Source organism: Quercus lobata, chromosome 10, assembly GCF_001633185.2.
Source record: "Quercus lobata isolate SW786 chromosome 10, ValleyOak3.0 Primary Assembly, whole genome shotgun sequence".
Lineage (NCBI taxonomy): Eukaryota > Viridiplantae > Streptophyta > Magnoliopsida > Fagales > Fagaceae > Quercus > Quercus lobata.
The window spans coordinates 11367239-11388789 of NC_044913.1; the positions used below are offsets into that span (position 1 = coordinate 11367239).

The 21551-nt window shown below is 35.3% G+C and overlaps 1 protein-coding gene across 1 annotated transcript; it reads left to right on the forward strand.

Moving 5' to 3' along the window:
* The first annotated feature begins 5307 nt into the window (after positions 1–5307).
* Positions 5308–14275, forward strand: LOC115964338 (G-type lectin S-receptor-like serine/threonine-protein kinase RKS1). The gene is made up of 3 exons (XM_031083672.1): positions 5308–6601; positions 6857–6976; positions 14112–14275. The coding sequence occupies exons 1-3, from the start codon at positions 5308–5310 to the stop codon at positions 14273–14275; spliced, it is 1578 nt and encodes a 525-aa protein (XP_030939532.1).
* Positions 14276–21551: the final 7276 nt, after the last annotated feature.

Here is a 21551-nt window from a genome sequence, read left to right on the forward strand (position 1 = left end):
TACGTGTGAATATAGCACTATTTAAAGTAGATCAGTTATTGGATTTTGATATCATGATACATAAATCAATTCCATTGCTACAAGGAAATGATATCAATTTCACACTTTCATTCTATATACACGGCATGCTGCAGTCTATTTGTCTCTTCAATTTTTTCCTTTTTACAAGGTGAATTTCTATCTTCCTCAATCTAAAAGCTACAATAATGTTTGTTTATAATTTAATCCATTGTTGCTCAAATATGGTTCTTGGGATTTTCTTAACTTTTGTTATAGTACATATTTGATAGTTTCTTTTTTTTGAGACTTCTAAGATTTAGATTTTAACTTCACACCTCCACAAATTAAACTAACATTAGATTTTTTGTTCATATCAACATCTTTTATGTGGAGTGGACATATATATATCAAATAATTCATAGAACCATAAATTTTTTTTTCTCTATCCATCTCTTCTTCTATATGTATTTGTTTACTCTAATTTATTCATCTCTATTCATAACAGCTATCTTCTTTTTATTTTTTATTCATTGTGTTTCTATTTTTCTATTGACGTAGTTCAATTATTGTTTAAATTCTATTATTTTTATAAAGTATTTTAGATAATGCAATTCATTTTAATTATTGATATATTTTTTTAATTTGGTGTTTTTAATTGATTATGCAGATTATTTCCTCACTAAAGGCAATATCAAAATGGCTAGACACAAATGTCAATATCAAAATGGCTAGACACGGGTAATTCATATGTAAACTTTTACATTTACATTGCAATAAAAAATATTTTTTTTCTCTTTATGTACCTTTATTTATCTATTTTTGAAATTATTTTGAGTGTGGTACCCTAGGAGGTCTAGATATTTTTATTTTTATTTTTTGTAATTTATGGAATATTTAGTTTAGTCATATAAACAAGAAATTTTATCACCAAATATATTTGGGATGGAACTCATCTACAATATAAAATTAGGAGATTTATGTGAGAAGAGCTATCTTTTTTTTTTTTATTGTGTTTCTATTTTTCTATTTACGTAGTTCAATTATTACTTAAATTCTATGATTTTTTATTTAAAAAAAATTAGATAATGCAATTCATCTTAATTATTGATATTATTTTTTTGATTTGGTGTTCTTAATTGATTATGCTAATTATTACCTCACTTATGACAACGTTAAAAAGGCTATGACTGGTAATTTATAGGTAAAATTTACATTTACATTGCAATCTAGATACTTTATTTTTATAATTTATGGAATTTTTTTTTGGTTATATATGAAAGAAATTTATATATGGTTAGCACTTCTACTACTCCACGTGTTAGCAACTATAATGGAAAGATTTTTAAGTGCCATATATATAAACAAATTAAAAATTTTACTACAAGGAGCTTCTAAAAATTTAAAACTTGCCATAATTTTTAAAAATAACTATTTTATTTGTTATTAAATTATATTATATTATAAAAAATATATTTTTTAATTTATATATAATTTTTTTATTAAGCCGTGCATTGCACGGGGATAATACTAGTATATATATATAACTGAAGCCTCTGGAGTTCTGACAATTTTCCACATTAGCACAATATTTAAAAAATAAATAAATAAATTATTATCATTTTTTTTCAAATAAAATTATTTTTGTTTAGTCCAAACTTAACAAGGAGTGAAACTCTATATCTCTAACAAGTCCAACTTAAAGTCAAACTTATCATTCTCATTTTTTTAAACAAAATTATTTTTGTTTAGTCCAAACTTAACAAGGAATGAAACTCTAAAACCAAAGCCTCTGAAGCTCTCACACTTTTCCACGTCAGCACAATATTTAAAAAATAAAAAATAAATCATTATCATTTTTTTAAAATAAAATTATTTTTGTTTAGTCCAAACTTAACAAAGAGTGAAACTCTAAAACCGAAACCTCTGAAACTCTCACAATTTTCCACATCAGCACAATATTTAAAAAATAAAAAATAAATCATTATCATTTTTTTTAAATAAAATTATTTTTGTTTAGTCCAAACTTAACAAGGAGTGAAACTCTATTTCCAAATTTAATTAATAAAATCCACTATTAAGTGAAATATGAAAGTATCACCTATTTTCTATATACAATAAACGAGGACTTTTGCAAAGCAAACGCATTATAAACCAACGTGAGTTCTCATGCAATTGCAGTCATGCCATATGTAACCACATAGAAAACCTAATCAGCGGCTCTTACCAAATACCACAAACAATCCTATTCCTTTCCTCTCTCAAATTCAATTCTTCCTCTCTCAAATTCAATTCTCCACCGCAATCTTAATTCCCTCTATATATATATCACATGCATTGTACCCTTTTCTTCAATATCTCTATCCCTTTTCTAACTTTTCTTTCACTGAGTAAAAGTCAATATATCTCTTACATTTTGGTATTTTAGAATTGTTTTTAAATAATTGTACCAATAAAAGTAAATGTGTATAAATTTTGTTTAGGGTTGCTGCTATTGCATATGTCTTTTCTTCACCTCAGCATATGAAAGTATGTTAATTTCTTGGGTAGAAAACTTATATACGATATATTAAGAGGAGGTATGGCTTTCATTATTTCAACGTGGCTCTTGCTCAACATTTTTTAGCGTGAGCCACATGCTAATAAAGTTCTTTTAAAGTTTAGACCCGTTAAAATTAAAAACTTATTGCTTTATGGGTTCATGTACTTTTTTCTTTTTCTTATATTTCTCTTTTGAATAGTCATATATTTTTTGAATTATTTCAATAACTTATTCTTTGATTATATATCTTTTTTGGCATTTTGAAAATTTTAACATCTAAATTTGTGGTCACACACACACATATATATATTATTTATAATTTGTAAGTTCTAAATCTTTTAATTCCTTTCAATAGTTATAACCATGGATTATTCTTTTCAATATAACTCATCTTTCTCTTATATTTCTTTATTGTTTAGTCATGTATATTTTGTTTTATTTCAATAATTTCTAAGCAATGAATTATCTTATTCTTTAATATTTTTCGGTCTTTCAGAAGTTTTAATATCCGAATTTTTGAGGTATTTTTTTGCAGTATCTGAAACTGTCTGACAAATTTTTTGTAGGTCATTACACATTCAAGCATACAAGAGCAAATTGTAACACAAATTGAAGTCCTACAAGAGCAAATCATACAATGGTGTAATTTTTTAATCAATTTAAGATATCTCACAAATAGATAGGTTCTCGTACATAACACGGGTTAGCAACTAATTAAGATAACATACATTAGGATGGTGGACCAAGGAAAAAAGTGAATACTTTGATTTTTTTTACCGCCTGTAGTCAAAAAGACCTTGTTCTCGAAGAAAAAGACGTTAACGTGGAACTAAAAAAAATAAAAAAATAAAAAAAGACTTTTTGAAGAAATTTGAGTCAAGATATAAACTTTGGAAAAATTGCCTTAAATTTCTATTTTGACTTAGAAAGCTAAATTGATGTTGCAAAGTCAAGAAAAAGAAAAGGGTATTGTCACAGTGCATGTGAGCATAATAAGAACAAAAAAAGTGTTGGTGAGAGCAAGACTTTTTTAGTTTCGAGACATACAAGGGAATGAAAAATAAGATTTTCTCTATGGAGATGCCTTTTGGGGTGCTACAACCGCTGAAAGTTATTGTATACAAAATGAGTGAAGATCTCATATAAGTTCACATAAATTTCTTAAAAGATATATTATTATATTTGGGGTGGGTCTCAAGTTAGGCATAAATTAAGAAGGGCTATTGTAAATTTGTAATTGATTTTACAATTGTGGAATGATTGGCCTTCATAAAATAAACTGATTTTTTTTATGGAGACACACTAGCCTAAAGCACAGGCGCAGTAGAACATACAGAGGAAACAAGTTGTCTTTAAAAACGCGGGATGTGTTCAACATACTTCATAATATGATCCCATGTTGAGAAATAAAATATATTTTAATAGAAATATTTTAATATTTCAAAATATATGCATATTTCAAGAAAAAATACGTAAATATCATATTAAAATTCCATTAGAAGAATATTTCGTTTAATGGACTATTATCATACTCTAATAACATAAACATGACATCATAAAAATTCTATGATATTTCCATAAGCCAACCAAATATTAAAATCATATCATAAATATCTTATGCTAACTCCAAAGCATTAAATAAATAAAAAATAAAAATAAAAAACTATAATTAAGCAAACAAACAACTTATTATACTACATAATAAACATCAATAATATGAAATATATTAAAATTCTTTTATATATCCTGTGTGCGATTGTCTCCAAATTAAAAAGTAAACTTATTTTTGCTACTATTTATGGGTCTCACTACACTTTTTAGTATTATTTATGGGTCCTACTATATTATTTTAACTAACTTTTACCTTTATTTACAGTACTTTCAGCAAAAAGTTTTCAGTTTTAATAAAATAAATAGATTCCAAACAAACTCCCAATGTTGTTTTTTTGTCCTTAATTACTCTTTACTTTAAGTGAAAAAGTGCAATGAACATTTATGTGCAATTTTAAATTTTCTCTTTTCATGATGAATTGGTTACCTCAACTAATTTCTATGACAATTATATTATATCCTAAATTCTTCATACCTTTGAGATTAAAAAAAAAAAAAAATTATCCCATTAATTTCGTATTACTTTAATTTAACAAAAATCTCTTTATATTATCATGACATTGCTTGAAAATTTAAAAAGTTTTTCTTTAAACTAGTTTGAAGAGAAACTTCGTTCACTACGTTTACTACAAATAGCAAAGAGAGGGATTGCCTTGCTGCAACTTTCTTTGCCTTCGCTTCCTTCCCTTTCTTTTACTTCTCTTTTTCCCGCTAAAAAGCTAAAACCCGCTTATGATTGCCTAGCATGCCAAATTGCCCAGCTTATGATTGCCCTTAAATCGAGCTCGTGTTAATTACTAGCATTCAATTGACACCCGCTGAAACAGGACAAAAAAAATTCCTATCCTCCAATACCAATAGCCAGTTCTGAAATTTTCCGTTCACCAGGACCCAAACATTCCTTGACAAAGGGCCACTCCAAAGTGCATGTATCATTGACTCATCAGTCTGTTCGCAAATCCCACACCTGGCCACATCTACTCTTCAGTTCCATATGTTCGGAAGTGTTCCACATCAACTCGGATCTCCCAACCTCCCTTCACCCATTACCCATTACCCAACTTTCACGCATCAAATACCAGGACTTCAATCTTATCTACGCAGCCTCTTTTTCTAGTAAGCAAAAAGACATACGCACAATCTTACTCGTCATGATCATGTACTTTACGAAGGAGTTTCTCCTTCTACACACATTTCTTGTATTCCTTATTCCCCAGTTTGACACTTTACAAGACATCTTAACCATCAGCAATCCCATCAGAGATGGTGACCTCTTAGTCTCTAACGGAGAAACCTTTGCACTTGGTTTCTTTAGTCCCGGAGAGTCCACCAACCGCTATGTTGGCATTTGGTTTAATAAAGCTCCTGAAAAACCCGTGGTATGGGTTGCAAACAGAGACAATCCTATCCATGATAATTCCGGGGTTTTCTCAATTAATCTTCATGGAAACCTAGTGCTCTATGGCGAGGACCAAAAACAACCCATTTGGTCCACAAATATTGTCACAAAATCAAACAACAATACTACTCTTGCTCGGCTCATTCATTCAGGAAATCTAATGTTGTTGATTAATGAAACAAGGGAGGTGCTATGGGAAAGCTTTCACAATCTAACTGACACATTTCTTCCAGGCATGAAACTTGGGTTAGATCGAATGAACGGTCTAAATCGAATTCTAACATCTTGGAAGTCCAAAGATGATCCAGGAATTGGCAATTGCTCCTTCATTCTCAATACCAATAGCTCCTCCCCAGAGTTGTTTTTGTACAAAGGTAATACTTTGTGGTGGCGTTCTGGTCATTGGAATGGTATTGGATGGAGTGGAATACCAACATCGTCAAGTAATGATTCGGTCATGAATTTCAATTTATTTAACAACCAGTACGAGACTTCTACAATTTGGGGTTTACGTTACCCAGACGTGTCATTATTGTCAAGATTAGTGGTGAATGGATCTGGATCAATTCAACGCTTTGTGAGTCAAATTTCAGATAAAAAATGGCACATTCTTGGGACAGTTCCATTGGACGGGTGCGACAATTATGGGAAGTGTGGTGCATTTGGAAAGTGTCAAGTTCAAAATGGTACTGAATTTGAATGCACTTGTCTACCTGGGTTTGAACCAAGATCACCAAGTGAATGGTCTGCGAGAAATGCGACGAGTGGGTGTGTGAAGAAGCATGGGAGGGCATCCATTTGCAAGAGTGGTGAAGAGTTTGTGAAGGTGGAAAATGTGAAGCTTCCGGATAGTTCATTTGCACGAGTCGATGAGAAGCTGAGTTTGAAGGAATGTGAGCAAAAATGCTTGGAGAATTGTTCTTGCACGGCGTATGGAGGAGTAGATGTGAAAGAGGAAGTTGGTTGCATGAGATGGTATGGTGAATTGATGGATACAAGAGTGTTGGATGGGGGCCAAAATTTGTATGTACGTGTTGATGCATTTGAGTTAGGTACTTGACAATTTACTGAGACAAATTATTTGAGGCAATTTTTTTTATACCATACATGCACACAACAATATCACTCTTATTTTTTTTAATATGTGATTTCATAATTGATGTATGATAAAAATAATATTGGGAGTGTGCCTATTTAAAGGTGATGTTATTATAATTACAATTTATCATCTTAATTGTAAAAATAGTTTTCAAAAATTGTGCACCACTCTTGTTGCATAAATGGAGAAATTTTCTTGCTGTTTTCAGATCATTTCAAGGGATTCTTTGCCAACAAGAGGAGGCAGGCAATTATGATACTGGCTCTGGTTGTTACTTCATTACTAATTTTCCTCTGTGCGTATTGTTTAATAAAGAGGAAAAGAAAAGGTATGTGCAATTGGTTAATAAGTCAACATGTGCATGTGAATTATAAGAGTGATACTACACTTGTTATAGACTAGAAAAGGGCCCGTGGGATACATTATAAACTGCCATGTGAAAAAATTATATAAAATATTCAAAATATGTTGAAGTAATAACATGAAGCAATGTCATGATAACATGAAGAGGTTTTTGTTTAAATAAAAGTAATACGAAATAAATGGGATAATTTTTTTTTTTTTTTTTAATCTCAAAGGTATGAAGAATTTAGGCTATAGCATAATTGTCATAGAAAATAGATAAAGTAACGAATTCATCATGAAAAGAGAAAATTTAAAATTGCACATAAATGTTAATTACACTTTTTCACTTAAGGTAAAGAGTAATTAAGGACAAAAGAACAACATAGGGGTTTGTTTAGGATCCGCTTATTTTGTTGAAACTGAAAACTTTTTGCAGAAAGTACTGTAGATAAAAGTAAAAGTTAGCTGAAATAGTACAGTGAGACCCATGAATAATACCAAAAAGTGTAGTGGAGCTCATGAATAGTAGCAAAAATAAGTTGACTTTTTAATCTGGAGGCAATTGCACACTGGATATATAAAAGAATTTTAATCCATTCCATATTATTGATGTTTATTATGTAGTATAATAAGTTGTTTGTTTGCTTAATTATAGTTTTTGTTTATTTAATGTTTTGTAGTTTTTTTTTTTTTTTTTGAGTAAATAATGCTTTGGAGTTAGCATAAGATATTTATGATATCACTTTAATATTTGGTTGGCTTATGGAAATATCATAGAATTTTTATGATTTCATGTTTATGTTATTAGAGTGTGATAATAGTCCATTAAACGAAATATCCTTTTAATGGAATTTTAATATGATATTTATGTATTTTTCCCTGAAATATGCATATATTTTGAAATATTAAAATATTTCTATTAAAATATATTTTATTTCTCAACTTGGGATCATATTTTGAAGTGTTTTTTTTTTTTTTTGGTAAATGGGAGAAAAAAAAATAAAGAAACTACACTGGCAAAAAGCCAATAGGACAGGGCCTACTTATAAATAACCCAGAGAGGTCATGATTGAAAGTAGGGAGTAACTCCACAGGAGGGCACTCAAAAATGCGGAACACTTCATCTTGTTTCACACCCTTTCTTGCGAGAGAGTCAACGCATCTTTTAGCTTCTCGGTAACAATGGCTGAACCGAATCTATGGAATCTGAATTGCCAGCTGTTTACAGTCATCTAGAAGGGGAGAAATAATTGGATTTGTCTGAGTGGGATTTTGCAAAACATTTATTATGGCTTTTGCATCTAGCTTTACTTCAACGGCTTTGAAATTTTTGTTCACATAGATGGTTAGGCCATCCCTTAATGCCCATAACTCCGCTTCAAAGCTCGAAGTAACACCAATCCTTCTTGTAAAGCCTACCACCCAATTACCAGATTCATCTCTAATCACACCTCCTCCACCAGCTAAACCCGGGTTGCCTAGGGATGACCCATATGTGTTTAGCTTTCTCCAATCACTTCTTGGCCTCTCCCGTCTAATATTCTTCATTGCAAAACTGCTGGCTTTCTTCCAATCCGCGGCACACCAGAAGAAGTCACTGGCTTGACTAATTATATGGTTTGCCAAGTTTGGGTTGGGATTACTATTTTGGAAAATTACTTTGTTCCTTTGCTTCCATATCATCTAGATGGCAAAAAGGAAGACTATGTTCCAGGGAGATTTGCTAGGGCAGAAACATTGATCATTCCTTGCATTCACGGTCAGCCAAGTATAAAGATCACATGTGAAAAAATTCCTATCTGCCTCAGAGATGCCAAGCTGCTTCCAAAGATCCTTACTACCCCCGCAATCTCAAAGTAAGTGAATAATAGTTTCAGGTTTGTCGTGACACCGAGGACAAGAAGGGTCAAAACTAATTCCTCTTGATGCTAAACAATCTTTAACACTAATGTTATTATGAAAGCATTTCCAAACAAAGAATTGAATTCGTGGAAGGATTTTTATTCTCCATATCCAATGCCCTCTATATTCGTGGTTGACATTCCCCAAAGTTGCCAATTTATACGTGCTTTTTAGATCAAAATTCCCACGGGTATTAGCTGCCCACGCCATTCTATCCTCACTCCTAGCTACAATGGCGTAGGGAGTAGCCTGAATTCCCAGCTTTATACTCAGAGGAAGATCAAAAGAAATTTTGGACCAATTCCACCCATTTGCCGATATCACTTCCTTAACTTTCATGTTACCTTCCTCCCTATTCAAAGGACCTTACACTAAATCTCTGATAGGAGCTTGAGGAGACCAATTATCCATCTAGAACCTAAGATTGTTGTCACTCCCAATCACCCATTTTGTTCCGACATTAAAAACCTCTTGACCTTTCCTCATACCTTTCCACAATCGGGAGCAAGGAAGTTTGTCACTGTTGGCTAAGTTTGTTCTCCGACGAGTGCAGTATTTGTTCCTAAGAACTCTGGCCCATAAGGTTTCTCTTTCTGAATGGAACCTCCAGTTAAGTTTTGCCAACAAAGAGGTATTCCATCCCTATGCAGATTGTAATCCCAGACCACCCTCCTTCCTAGGCCTTGTCACCTTCTGCCAACCCACCCAATGCCTCTTTTTAGAGGCCTCTATTAATCCCCACAAGAAATTCTTACTGATCCTGTCTATGCCTTCGAACACTTTACTTGGGAGGTAAGTACACTGCATGGAGTAATTAGGGATAGTAGACAAGGAAGATTGGATAAGAACTATTCTGCCCGCCATAGACAAAAGATTTTCTTCCACCCCAAAAGCTTTTGCTTCATTCTATCCAAGATAAAGTTAAAATCTTGATTCGACTACCCCTGTTTAGTAATAGGAATACCCAAATATTTCCCAATAGAAGAAGTTGCTCTAAACCCAAGAAGACCGCACATATCCTCCTTGCTCTCCATATCAACATTTGGTGAAAAAAACACCCTTGACTTGGACTCACTACTAGTCTGCCCAGATTTTTCACAAAAGGTATCAAGCACCTCACGGATGGCAATGCAATTTGCTTGATTGGCTTTAGCAAAAAGCACCAAATCATCTGCAAAGAAAAGATGAGAGAAGCTTGGACCACTCCTAGATGCTTTAACTAGATTCCACAATTTCTCACTGCATTTCCCCTCAATAAGTTGGCCCAGAAATTCCATACACAAAAGGAATATGTAAGGGGACAGAGGGTCTCCTTGTCTGATACCTCTAGAAGGGTTAATAGGCTCCAACATACCCCCATTAAATAAAATAGAGGTTGAGACTGTGGAAATACAACTCATGATGATCTCCACCAGGTCCATAGGGAACTTAAAACCAAGAATCCTCTCCCTAATGAATCCCCACTCTAGCTTGTCATAAGCTTTTTCAAGATCTATCTTTATGGCCATGAATCCCTCTTTACCTTTGGCTTTGCTAATGGAGTGAACAATTTCCTAAACTATAATCGCATTATCAATACCCTTTCTTCCTGGAACAAATGCAGATTGAAGAAGGGAGACAAGCTTATCTAAGAAAGGTCTAATCCGAGCCACTACAACCTTTGTGATGACTTTATAAACAGTATTACACAGACTGATTGGGCGGTAACTGCCCAACATTTCCGGGCCTTGGATCTTAGGAATAAGGGTAATAAGGGTTCCGTTAAGATAATCTGAGATTTTTTTTTCCTAGAGAAAATCCCTTTAATTTCCTTAACCAAAGATTTCCCAACCACCAGCCAAAAGCGCTGGTAAAAACCTGCATGAAGCCCATCAAGACCCAGCGCTTTAAAAGGCTTCATCGATCAGAGAGCAAATTTTATTTCCTCCTCTGTGACCTTAACACAAAGGGATTCACAATCGTCCTTCGAGAGATAGGCCTGCCCCTGAGTCAAAAGCGGGGGATTCCTCTCTGATAGTGCTAGTGAAGAGCAGAAAAGGCCCTCAAAACCCCCTCTAATATGCTCCATAACATCTCTCTCATCATACAGCCACTCCCCTACACTGTTCTTAATGGTCGAAATCCGGTTCCTGCTTCTTCTGATCATAGTGGACATATGATAGAAGGAGGTGTTCCTATCTCCTTAAATCATCCATTTAACTCTAGACTTAAGAGCCCAAATGTCCCATTCCTGGTCTAAAATAATCTCTAGCTCTCTTTGAAGTTGCTTCTCTAACTCCAACAGATTAAATGAAGGTCTTGAGGAAATAGCCTTTTAAATTCCATTGAGCTAGGCCATAATCCTCCTCTTCTTGCTAAAAACATTACGAAAATGATCCTTATTCCACTGCTTCACTTTAGTAACAAAGTTGTTTGTGGCCCCCTGAAGGGAATGAGCCTGATTCCAAGCAGACGAGACCACTACAAGAAAAGATGGATCAGACAACTAGCAACTTTGGAACCTAAAAGGTCTAGGAAGTTGAAGCTGGTAATGCTGTGCAGTTTCCAGAAGCACAGGGCAGTGATCAGAGTGGCAACGGGTGAGGTGGGTAACTTTTGCCTCTAGAAAGTTTTAATACCAATCAGGGTTTACAAAAAACTTGTCAATTCTCTCCTAAATTAGCACAGAAAGTTTTCTTCCATTAGACCAGGTGAACCTCAGCCCCGAGAAACCCAAATCAACCATGTTGCATTTATCAAGACAATCTTTGAATTGCAAAGATCTATTCATACTGACAGCTCTGCCACCAAACTTATCTTCCTCCACCAAAGGTTCGTTAAAATCCCCTGCAATAACCCATGCCATACTATGAAGCTCAGCTAAAGCAGATAGATTATTCCATAGGATGGACCTTTCCTCAAATCTAGGACTAGCATACACCGCAAAAAAAATCCAAGAAAAGTCAAAGGCACATACGTTAACTGTGACATGAATTTCCTACTCAGTCTTCGAAATCAACGACACCTCCACTCTCTCTGAATTCCACATCAACCATAAACCCCCAGCATAGCCAATAGTATCAAAATGAATTGCCCTATCAAATAGCAATTTATCGGTAATCGCTTTCGCTCGATCACCACCTACTTTTGTTTCCATTACCACCATAATTGCAAGGTTGTGGTTATGAGCAAGTTCAATAACATATTTCTGAAAATTGGGTTTCAGAGAACCCCTACTATTCCATATGATAATATTCATGGGTAACAATATGAATTAGAACAAGCACAAATCAACAAGCAGAGGTATATTCACCTCGACCCTCAAACTCCATCCTGTCCTCCTCCATCACTTCCTTACCTTGTCCCTCCTTGGCATTAGAAATAGCTGGCAGAGTAGAAGACCCATCACAGTGGTCTCCAGTCTAGATTGAAGCACCTAGAGAACATTTTCCTAAACCTCTATCACCCTTCTTACCCACTACTTCTTCCATGGGGTCATGATGCATCACATTGGGTTCGGTGGGATTAAGTACAGTACTTCCCAATTTGTTAATCTCACCATCACCATCTTCAATTAGTACCTTCAAGCTCGCCCCCAAGGAGTCGGACTCACTTTTCTTGCAGGATCGGTGAGCATCAGTGGACCCAACCTCGCAATCTCTTCTTATCACTGTGGGACGGCATTCTGGGCTTCATTAAGCACTGAACTGGACTACCTCCATAGCCGCTACTTTGTTATCCTTACCACTACCCTCACCACTTGTAACACTTCCATGGCAAGACCCCCTAGAGTGATTACCCATCTCGGCACCCATGGAAGACGATGAAGCGCAGTGGTTTGTTGGAGTAAAAGAAGCAGATTTATGGTGATTAGACTTTACAATAGTCTTCGAGATATTGGAGGCTGCCCTACCTTTGGCGAGGACCTTTTTACCCTTAGGAGCTTGTTTCAAACTTAATGATTTTGGGATGAAGCTAGAAGCATTAAAGCCCACGAGGTTAAGGCCCAGGAAAGTTGGGCTCACTTCTCGTGGGTTTGGATTCAAGATATTTGGAATCCTCTTATCATCAGTCTTGACCCATTGGGGCCCATTACTAGTCTGGGCCATACTATTCTTTCTATTGCTATCATTCACACGCTCCTTATTGGTTTCATTTTTCTAAAAGGTGGTGCCAGTGGGATTTTTTCCTTCCTCAAGATAACGGCTCGTACCAGAGGTGCTGTTGTACCTACTAGGTTTGTACCCATTTCTTTTACGTGTCACAACCATCCAAGGTCCGTAGGTGTTGTCCTCATTTGTACTAGCCTTAGCTGACTCAACATCATGCCTTTCACATGGGCTTCCCTAAACCTTATCCACCCCCTCCTCTTCCTCCCTTGCCGGTGGCTAAATTGGCCAAATAGTGTGAGGGCAAACTTCCTTCCGGTGTCCAATCCTACCACAGGAAAAACACAATTTATGGATTCCTTCGTATATAACAAGTTGTTTGAAATTCCCAATAAGTAGAGCAATGATCAACGGCTTCTCCACATCTATCTGCACACATATTCGAGCATAACAACCCCTCGCTTCCAAAGCAGTATGAGTGTCAATCCTCAGGACCTTCCCAATGGTGCTACCAATCTCCTTCAATGCTTCCACATGGTAGTATTCAATACGGAGTTCATTGAGTCTTACCCAAAATGCAATAAATGATACATCGGCAGAGCATGGTCTGAAATTTGGAGCCTAAGGCTGTATAGAGAGGAAGTGCTCTTCAATGAACCAGGGACCTTTATCTAGCACTAAATCATAGTCTTCCATCGCCAAAAATTTGACTAGAAAAAAATCCTTACTCAGATCCACACAATCAAGTCTTCCCTTTAGTTTCCATAAGGCAGAGATTTTTTGTTGTAAGAAATTAAATCTCACCGTTCTCCCATAAACCTTAACAATCAATGCTCTTCCCCACGGGGCCCTAATTTTTTGCTTCAACTTTTTGGTTATACTCACTGTAGCAAGTCCCTTCCTAAGGCCGGAAGTGTCAAGTTCAACCTCAGGGGACACTTCCATCTAGTCGATAAGATCAAAAGCTCTTCGATATGCCCCTGGGAGCTCACCCACAAGTTTATCTTTAAAAGATAACTGATGATTTGCATGACCCTTTCCCCACGAAAACTCCTTCTCTGTGTTAGCGTTCTCTTCCATAAAATTTGCATGATGAATGTCTTTAACTTTTTTGTTACTCCTGGTCAGTTCAGCTTCTTCCTCCGAAGAGAGACCCCGAGAGGTTCCCCAAGAGCTCATGTTCCCCTAGCTTGGCTATACAATTTCCAAGCAAAGATCATAAGAATAATAGAATATGCTTCAATGGTGCTACCGACCCATGGAAAATAATTTTTAATTTCTCCATATTGTGAAGTATGTTGAACACATCCAATGTTTTTAAAGACATTGTTTCCTCTGTATGTTCTACTGCGCCTGTGCTTTAGGCTGGTGTGTCTCCATAAAAAAATCAGTTTGTTTTAACTTTTAAAAGCTTAATGGGCTTCGACTTTATGAAGGCCCATCTTTCACCAAAACTAATTTAAATAAGACTCACACGACCTTAACCTCTTTTCTTTTCTTTTCTTTTTTGTTTTTTTGGGGGGAGAAGAGTGCAAAAGAGGCTAGGTAAAAGGCTAAATAGGAAATTACCCCAGTAAAGTGCCATATGAACGAACCCAGGGGCGGCCTAACATAATTTGGGGCCTAAGGCAAAAAATTTATGCGGGGCCTATAATATGTAAATATTAATTAAACAAAATTATTTAATACTAATCAAATTAAGGTTAATTTAATACATTAAATACATAAATAATACCAACTAGACTAATGTTAATTTCATATAGAGAACTGAATATCATAGTTGAATTATAAATATTAATAAAAAGGAATAAAAATATATTGCGATTGAAAAATATACTTTATTTTGGATATAAGACGATGCATAGTTAAATAAAGTTGTAATCTAATTTGTAATTTTATATTTTGATTTTAAGAGAGAGAGAGATAGATATTATTTGGTGTATGGTTTTGTAGGATATTAGTTTACAAAAATCAAAGTCTCAAACTATTAGGGGAGATTAATCTATAATTGATAATTAAACACATTTGCAACATCTTTTTGAAATATTTTAGGGTTTCAATTGAGTTAAGGTTCTATTGGTCTTTTACTTTAAGAGTTTTAATAGAAATGAAAAAGAAAAATGCGCTAATTAAAAGCACTATAAAATGTTCAAAATATAATGTGATATTGTCTCTCATTGATGAACTTCATCAATTTAACTAATGAGTGTTTATATCACATTTTTTGTGATTAATAACATGGCAATTTGTAAACCAATAGTAAAATTTGTACATCACTAATAAAATAAAAAATGTACAACCTTTAGAAAATATATATAATTTTATAAAAATTTGGGCCTTTAACTATGAAAAGTGGAGCCTTTTTCCCCAAGAAAAATTTTGTTTTTTGGTGGGGCCTTAGGCCTAGGCCTAACTTGCCTAGGCCTTAAGCCGGCCTTGAACGAACCTCATGGTCTCTCACATGAGATTTCTGCATTCTTATATAATTTCTTTTATATAAAAAATAATTTAAAAAAAAAAACTAAAAAAGCTATATATATATATGAGATGGGTTCAAGTTACACCTAGTGTAACTATTTAGAGTTACACCTTTTTTAAACCGTTGGATTTAAGTGGATCTAACGATTAAAAAAAAAACTCTCATTATTACAAATATTCTTATTAGGATTTCATAAATTACCCTCATTTATTACATTCTAAACCCAAAAATGTTTAACGTCTGACTCTCTCTCTCTTGCTTCTCAAAATAAAAAATAAAAAAAAAAAAAAGACTCTCTCTCTCTCTCTCTCTCTCTCTCTCTCTCTCTCTCTCTCTCTCTCTCTCTCTCTCTCCTCTCTCTCTCTCTCTCTCTCTCTCTCTCTCTCTCTCTCCACCATTGCTCCTCCACCATTGTTCCACCTCAACAGGTTGCCAGTAGCAAAAAAAAAAAAAAAAAAACCAAGCTGAACACTTTCATTCATGGGCAACCAAAACTGGAAATTTCCATCGAATTTCAATGACAACTCCAATTTTATTGAATTTTCTTATAAACCAAAAAAGATAAGTCTTATAATCCTTAGAGTAGTAGCATAACAACAATTTCAAATTTTAAATTTGATTGACCTATGATTTTCCTAGATTGTTTTAAGTATTTTTTTTTTCTCCAACAATCAGGGAATCAGATTGATGGACAATGTACAAGTTGTACAGTTGGTAAAATAATTTGAAAGTACGACTACTGAAACTGTGTAACTCTATCAGGTCAATTGCCATGCCTCTGTGTAACTCTATCAGCTATCAACATATGAAACTCATGACCTTATAGAACAGTTTTTTCTCTTTTTGATAGTATGACTACTGGCCTTAGTGTCAACTAGACAACTACCCAGATGTGAGTCGTAACAGAGCACTCTCAAATTTTTTTTTTTTTTTTTCAAATGAGCACCAACACGATGAGAAAGAAGAGAGGGGCTCAAGGGAAAAGGATTGGAAACCGAGCTTAGAGTGGTGGAAATGTTGGATTCCACAAGCATGTGGAAGACTACATTCATAGGACGATTATCCTTCACTCCTTGCCCAAGGCCACGTCCATCGTCTCTTACCAATCGGCAAGCATAATCTCTAACCATCCCTCTTTATTTCAATAACTTAACTGGATTGTTTGGTCTCTTTCTTTTTCTTTTTTTTCTTTTTTTGTCGGCAACCTGGTGGTGGAAGTGGAAGAGCGGTGAAGGAGTAAGAGACAGAGAGGCGTGCAATGGAGGAATTTTTTTTTTTTTTTTTTTTGGAGAAACGGTGGGAAAAAAAAAAATTAGAGAGAGACATACACTTTTTTGTGTTTTTTTAGGTTTAGAGATAGATATAAAATGCAATAAATAAGGGATAATTAATGAGATACAAATCAGAATATTAGTATTAATGAGTGTCCTTTTTGACTGTTGGATCTACTTAAATCCAATGGTTTAGAAAATGTGTAACTCTTTTAAAGTTACACCAGGTGTAACTTGAACCCATCTCTATATATATATATATATATATATATATATATATTATATACAGTATCAGTTTGCTTGTTGAACCCAATTTGCTAAACCTGCTCGCCGTAATCATAATATTTCACAAATAATGAATTAATAATCTGCTAGGAATAAATCTATATTTGGTTGGAAAATTATAAAATAAAATAAAATAAAGGTAAGAAAACAAAATTTGGATGGGTATATAGCCTAGGTGTCTAAATGCAATAGGCAAGTGAGACAACCGCTTAAGGCTCCAAAATTTTAACCAATAGAACCCCAAAAATTAGCCATCACTAAAAAGTATAGTAATTTCCATTATCAAAGAAAAACTTGGAAACAAAATTTGTAGAATATAGCACTCATTAATCTCCCACACATATAAGCTGAAAAATCTATCTCTTAATAAAATAAAACAAAAATCAAAACACAAAACATTTAATCTCAAACCTCCAAAAAAAAAAAAATTGTATGTTACTGAAAAGTGATTTTTGTAAAGTTTCTTCGATGGGCTTCAGATTTTCTTCTTCAAGGAATTGAGTCCGCTTCTTCCAGTTTGGAACTCCTCTAAAACCTTTGTTTCTTGCTTTACTTTCTCATTGTGTTTTAGGGAAAACTTTTAGGTATTTCTAGAATACAGCGAAATAGTATTCTCAGACCTTTTTAGATATACGTCACTGAAATTTTTTTTAAAAAACCTTCACCCCTCTCTCCGTTTGTGTATGTTAAAAAATACTTAGTATTCTTAAAAAAAAAAAAAAAAAGTATTATCTCATCTTACATTAATGGTGAACTCCACTATAAATTTAATAAGTAAATCATACCATAAATGTGAGAGAATGAAACATTATCCTCCAAATTCCAAGAATACTTAAAAATTACGTCTTTTAAGGATTTTATCTTTACTTGGAACTTGTTTTATTGTATAGCTATTCTGTCATTGATTGATTTACAAATTGGGGTGGGCCTGTAGGTTGGGGACTTGAGGTAGCATAGGTTTTATAAAAAATGAAAAGAAGAAGTAATCACGGGCCCAAGTACTACATACGTGTATTAAAAAAAAGTTTTTTTTTTTTTTTTGAGAAAAAACAAAGTACTACATACTTATCTATTACTTTTTAAAAATATATATATAAATTTTCTTTTAATTTCTTTGTTTCTTTATATATAGAGGTTGTCCACCATCCACGTCAATAATTCTATATACTATATATATTTATCTGTTTGATTTTCTTGGCATATAATATTTCAATTGTTAAAAAAATTATTTTTTGTGAAAAAAAATCAAAAATAAATGTACAACTCTATTAAAATGAAATTTATAATTAAAATTAATTTATAGATATGGGGGGTTTGGGCCCAAAGAATCAGTACTAGTCCACTTAACTAAAGCCCAAGATCAGCCTGAGTAGCCAAAGCCAACCCATAAGATGGAAGTGGACCTCAAACCCGGTCAGAATGAGCCCAGCCTGACAATACGTGTATTGGGACTTAGAAATTATCGTTTGAGGGAATCCCATAGTGTTTGGCCCACTACCGATTGATGAAGTGGTGGGAAATCGATGAAGAAATTATTAAACTAAAGTTGGTTGCCGAGAGTTGTTAGTGCCTTTGGGGAGCTCACTACCGAACGCTATTTGACGTCTAGAACAACTTTCAAGAGAATCCTCAGAAGGCATAATGGTTTCTTGGGATTTTGGCGAAAGTGGAAATGCATGAAAATTAGTGAAACAATAATAATTAGAACCCCACTAAAGAGAGACTATATAAGGAGAAGGAAGGCAGACAAGTAGAGGTTGGTTGGAAAAAACTGGGAAAAAGAGAGGAAACAGAGAGAAAGGGAGTGTGAGTAAAGAAGGGAGAAGAACTACAAGAGGTTAAGGGGTGTAGGTCCAAAAATTTACAAAAAAAATACAAATTGGACTATCTAGTTTGTGTTTGAAGCCGTTCCCGTAGGATTGTTAGGAAAGCCACTAATAAATAAATTGAGGGTCCAAATCCTTTGCCTAGGACATTAGCTCTCATAGGTTTAAAGACCACAATGGGTGTCGTCTGTGGGGATCCTGCTCAACTAGAGGCTTTGAGCTAGCTTGATATCGTCCAAATATGGAGGGTCCGCATGCTGATGAAGGCTCAGTTGGAGGAAATCATTCAAGGGCTTCATCAAGGGGCCGTAGGAGGTTAGAAAAGGAGCGTAAAAGGGAACAGCAGCACATGCAAGAAGGGTATCATACTAGACATGATTCTAATGAGGAGTCTTCACAAAGGGAATGAAACGTGTCTTATATCCCCAAGCAATCTCGTCACAGTGATCGGGAATGAGAGCTAAAGAATTTACAAAAGCAAGGACTTGGAGATTAAGTTAAGAGGTCAATGTTGTAGGAGGGACCATGAGGACTCGTCTGATGACCCCAATTAAACAAGGGTAGAATCATCTCATGGTGGTGGTTCGCGTCGATCGAGGGACAGATCTCATGAAACCATAGGGCATCATCATGAATCCCCCCATCATGATAGGCACAGGCATCATAATGCCGCGTTGGACACCATAAGCCGGGTGTTGAGGAGAGCTGCCCGTTCACCCTTTTCCTATGAAATAGAGCTTACGAAAATGCCGAGGCATTTCACCTGCCCTCCATTTACCATTTATGACGAAAAAATCGATCCAATGGAGCATGTAAGTCACTACATTCAAACGATGTCGCTTTATTCCCATAACAATGGTTTGAGGTGCAATGTGTTCCCGTCCAGCCTCAGGCCAACGACAATGAAGTGGTTTAATGGTTTAAGAAAAGGCTCTATTCACAAATTTCTAGGAGTTGATGCAGGGGCACAATTCATAACGTGCAACAAGATTCCTCAACCGATCGATGCATTGTTGTCCATGAGGATGAGGAGTGGGGAAACCCTCCGATCTTATGCAAATAGGTACTAGGAGTTATATAACAAGATAGGAGGGTGGAATGAGCAAGTAGCTACCAGTACCTTCTGGCTTGGGCTCCCTTAAAAGTCGAAATTGAGGGATTCTCTAACTATGCGTCCCTTTGAGAAAATGCACCAGCATATGAGAAGGAGAGGAGTATAAGAGATTGGAAGACAAAAAGCTATAGGGCAAAGGCAAAGGGCCAGCCTCTTCACAATACAACAGAGATTATCATCCCAAGAGGTTTCAGCAAAGAACTAGGAGTGAGCCAAGGGTTGTGAGTATGGACTTGACACAGCAAACCGAGGGAGTTAATGTGACATTTAAGGATTCACTCTATAAAATCCTCAAGTGCATCAAGAATGAACCTTACTTTCGACGGCCGAGGAAGATTGGTAGGGACCCAGCTAGAAGGAATCAAAGCTTGTATTGTACTTAGAGAAAGGTCATACTACTGAGCAGTGCTGTGTGTTGAAGGACCACTTAGAGCAGCTTGTAAAGGCGGGGCATTCAAAGGAATTTCTAGTCAGCCAAGGAGGGATAAGTGCAGGCTAGGGCTCAAGAATCCGAAGTAACAACATACTTCCCCCACCCCTGGGAATTATTGAAGTCATTCATGCAACTTCCATTGGAGTAAGTGTGAGCCGTCAGAGGGGCATATTGAGTGTAGTGACCCCACTTGAGGCAGAGGCCACAGACCTACTTGAGAAAAAGCTTAGGAGGACTTTGGTCCCGATCATTTTTGGTAAAACAAATTTGGAAGGAACGTCCCAGCCACATGATGATGCCTTGGTGCTGACTTTATGGATTAGTGGATTCTTAGTGAAGAGAGTCATGATAGATCAAGGAAGTAGGGCTGAGATCATGTACCCCAATCTATATAAAGGGCTAAGGTTGAAACCAAAGGATTTGAGTAAGTATGACACACCACTAGTAGGATTTGATGAGAAAGTAGTAATGCCCAAGGGGCAGATAAAACTCTCGATTGTAACAAAGGGAAAGGAAGTTAAGATAAATTTCATAGTGGTTAATGTCTTTTCACCATACACTGTGATTTTCACCATACGATGCCTTCTGAATTGCACCAGAAGATCAAATTCCCTTGAAGATGGGGTTGTTGTGGTCTAAGCCGACCAAAAGGTAGCAAGACAGTGCTTGGTGGCCGCGATAAATCATGACATTAAGCAGAAGGAGCAAGTTGAAACAGAGTAGTTATAGTAATTACAGGGCACCGAGAGCCTATCAAGGGTAAACAGTGCGGAGGAATTAGTTCAAGTGCGAATATTGCCTTATACTAACAAGTACTTTCAGATGGGGAAAAGTCTACAAGTAGAAGATCGGGTAGAAGTTCTTCTGTCATTAATACAAAACTTGAATGTGTTTGCATGGAATCTGTACAAAGTACCCAAGGTGGACCTGACTTTCATTACACATCGATTAAATGTAGATCCTCTTTCAAAAAAACAGAAACCATAGAGATCGGCAAAACCACACGTGGAAGCAATAAAGGAGGAACTGAAGAGATTAAAGCAGGCGAGGGACATCAAGGAGGAGTTTTTCCCCGAGTGGTTATCTAATACAATGGTGGTGAAGAAGAAAATTGGGAAATGGAGAGTTTGTGTTGATTTTACTAATCTCAACCGAGCATG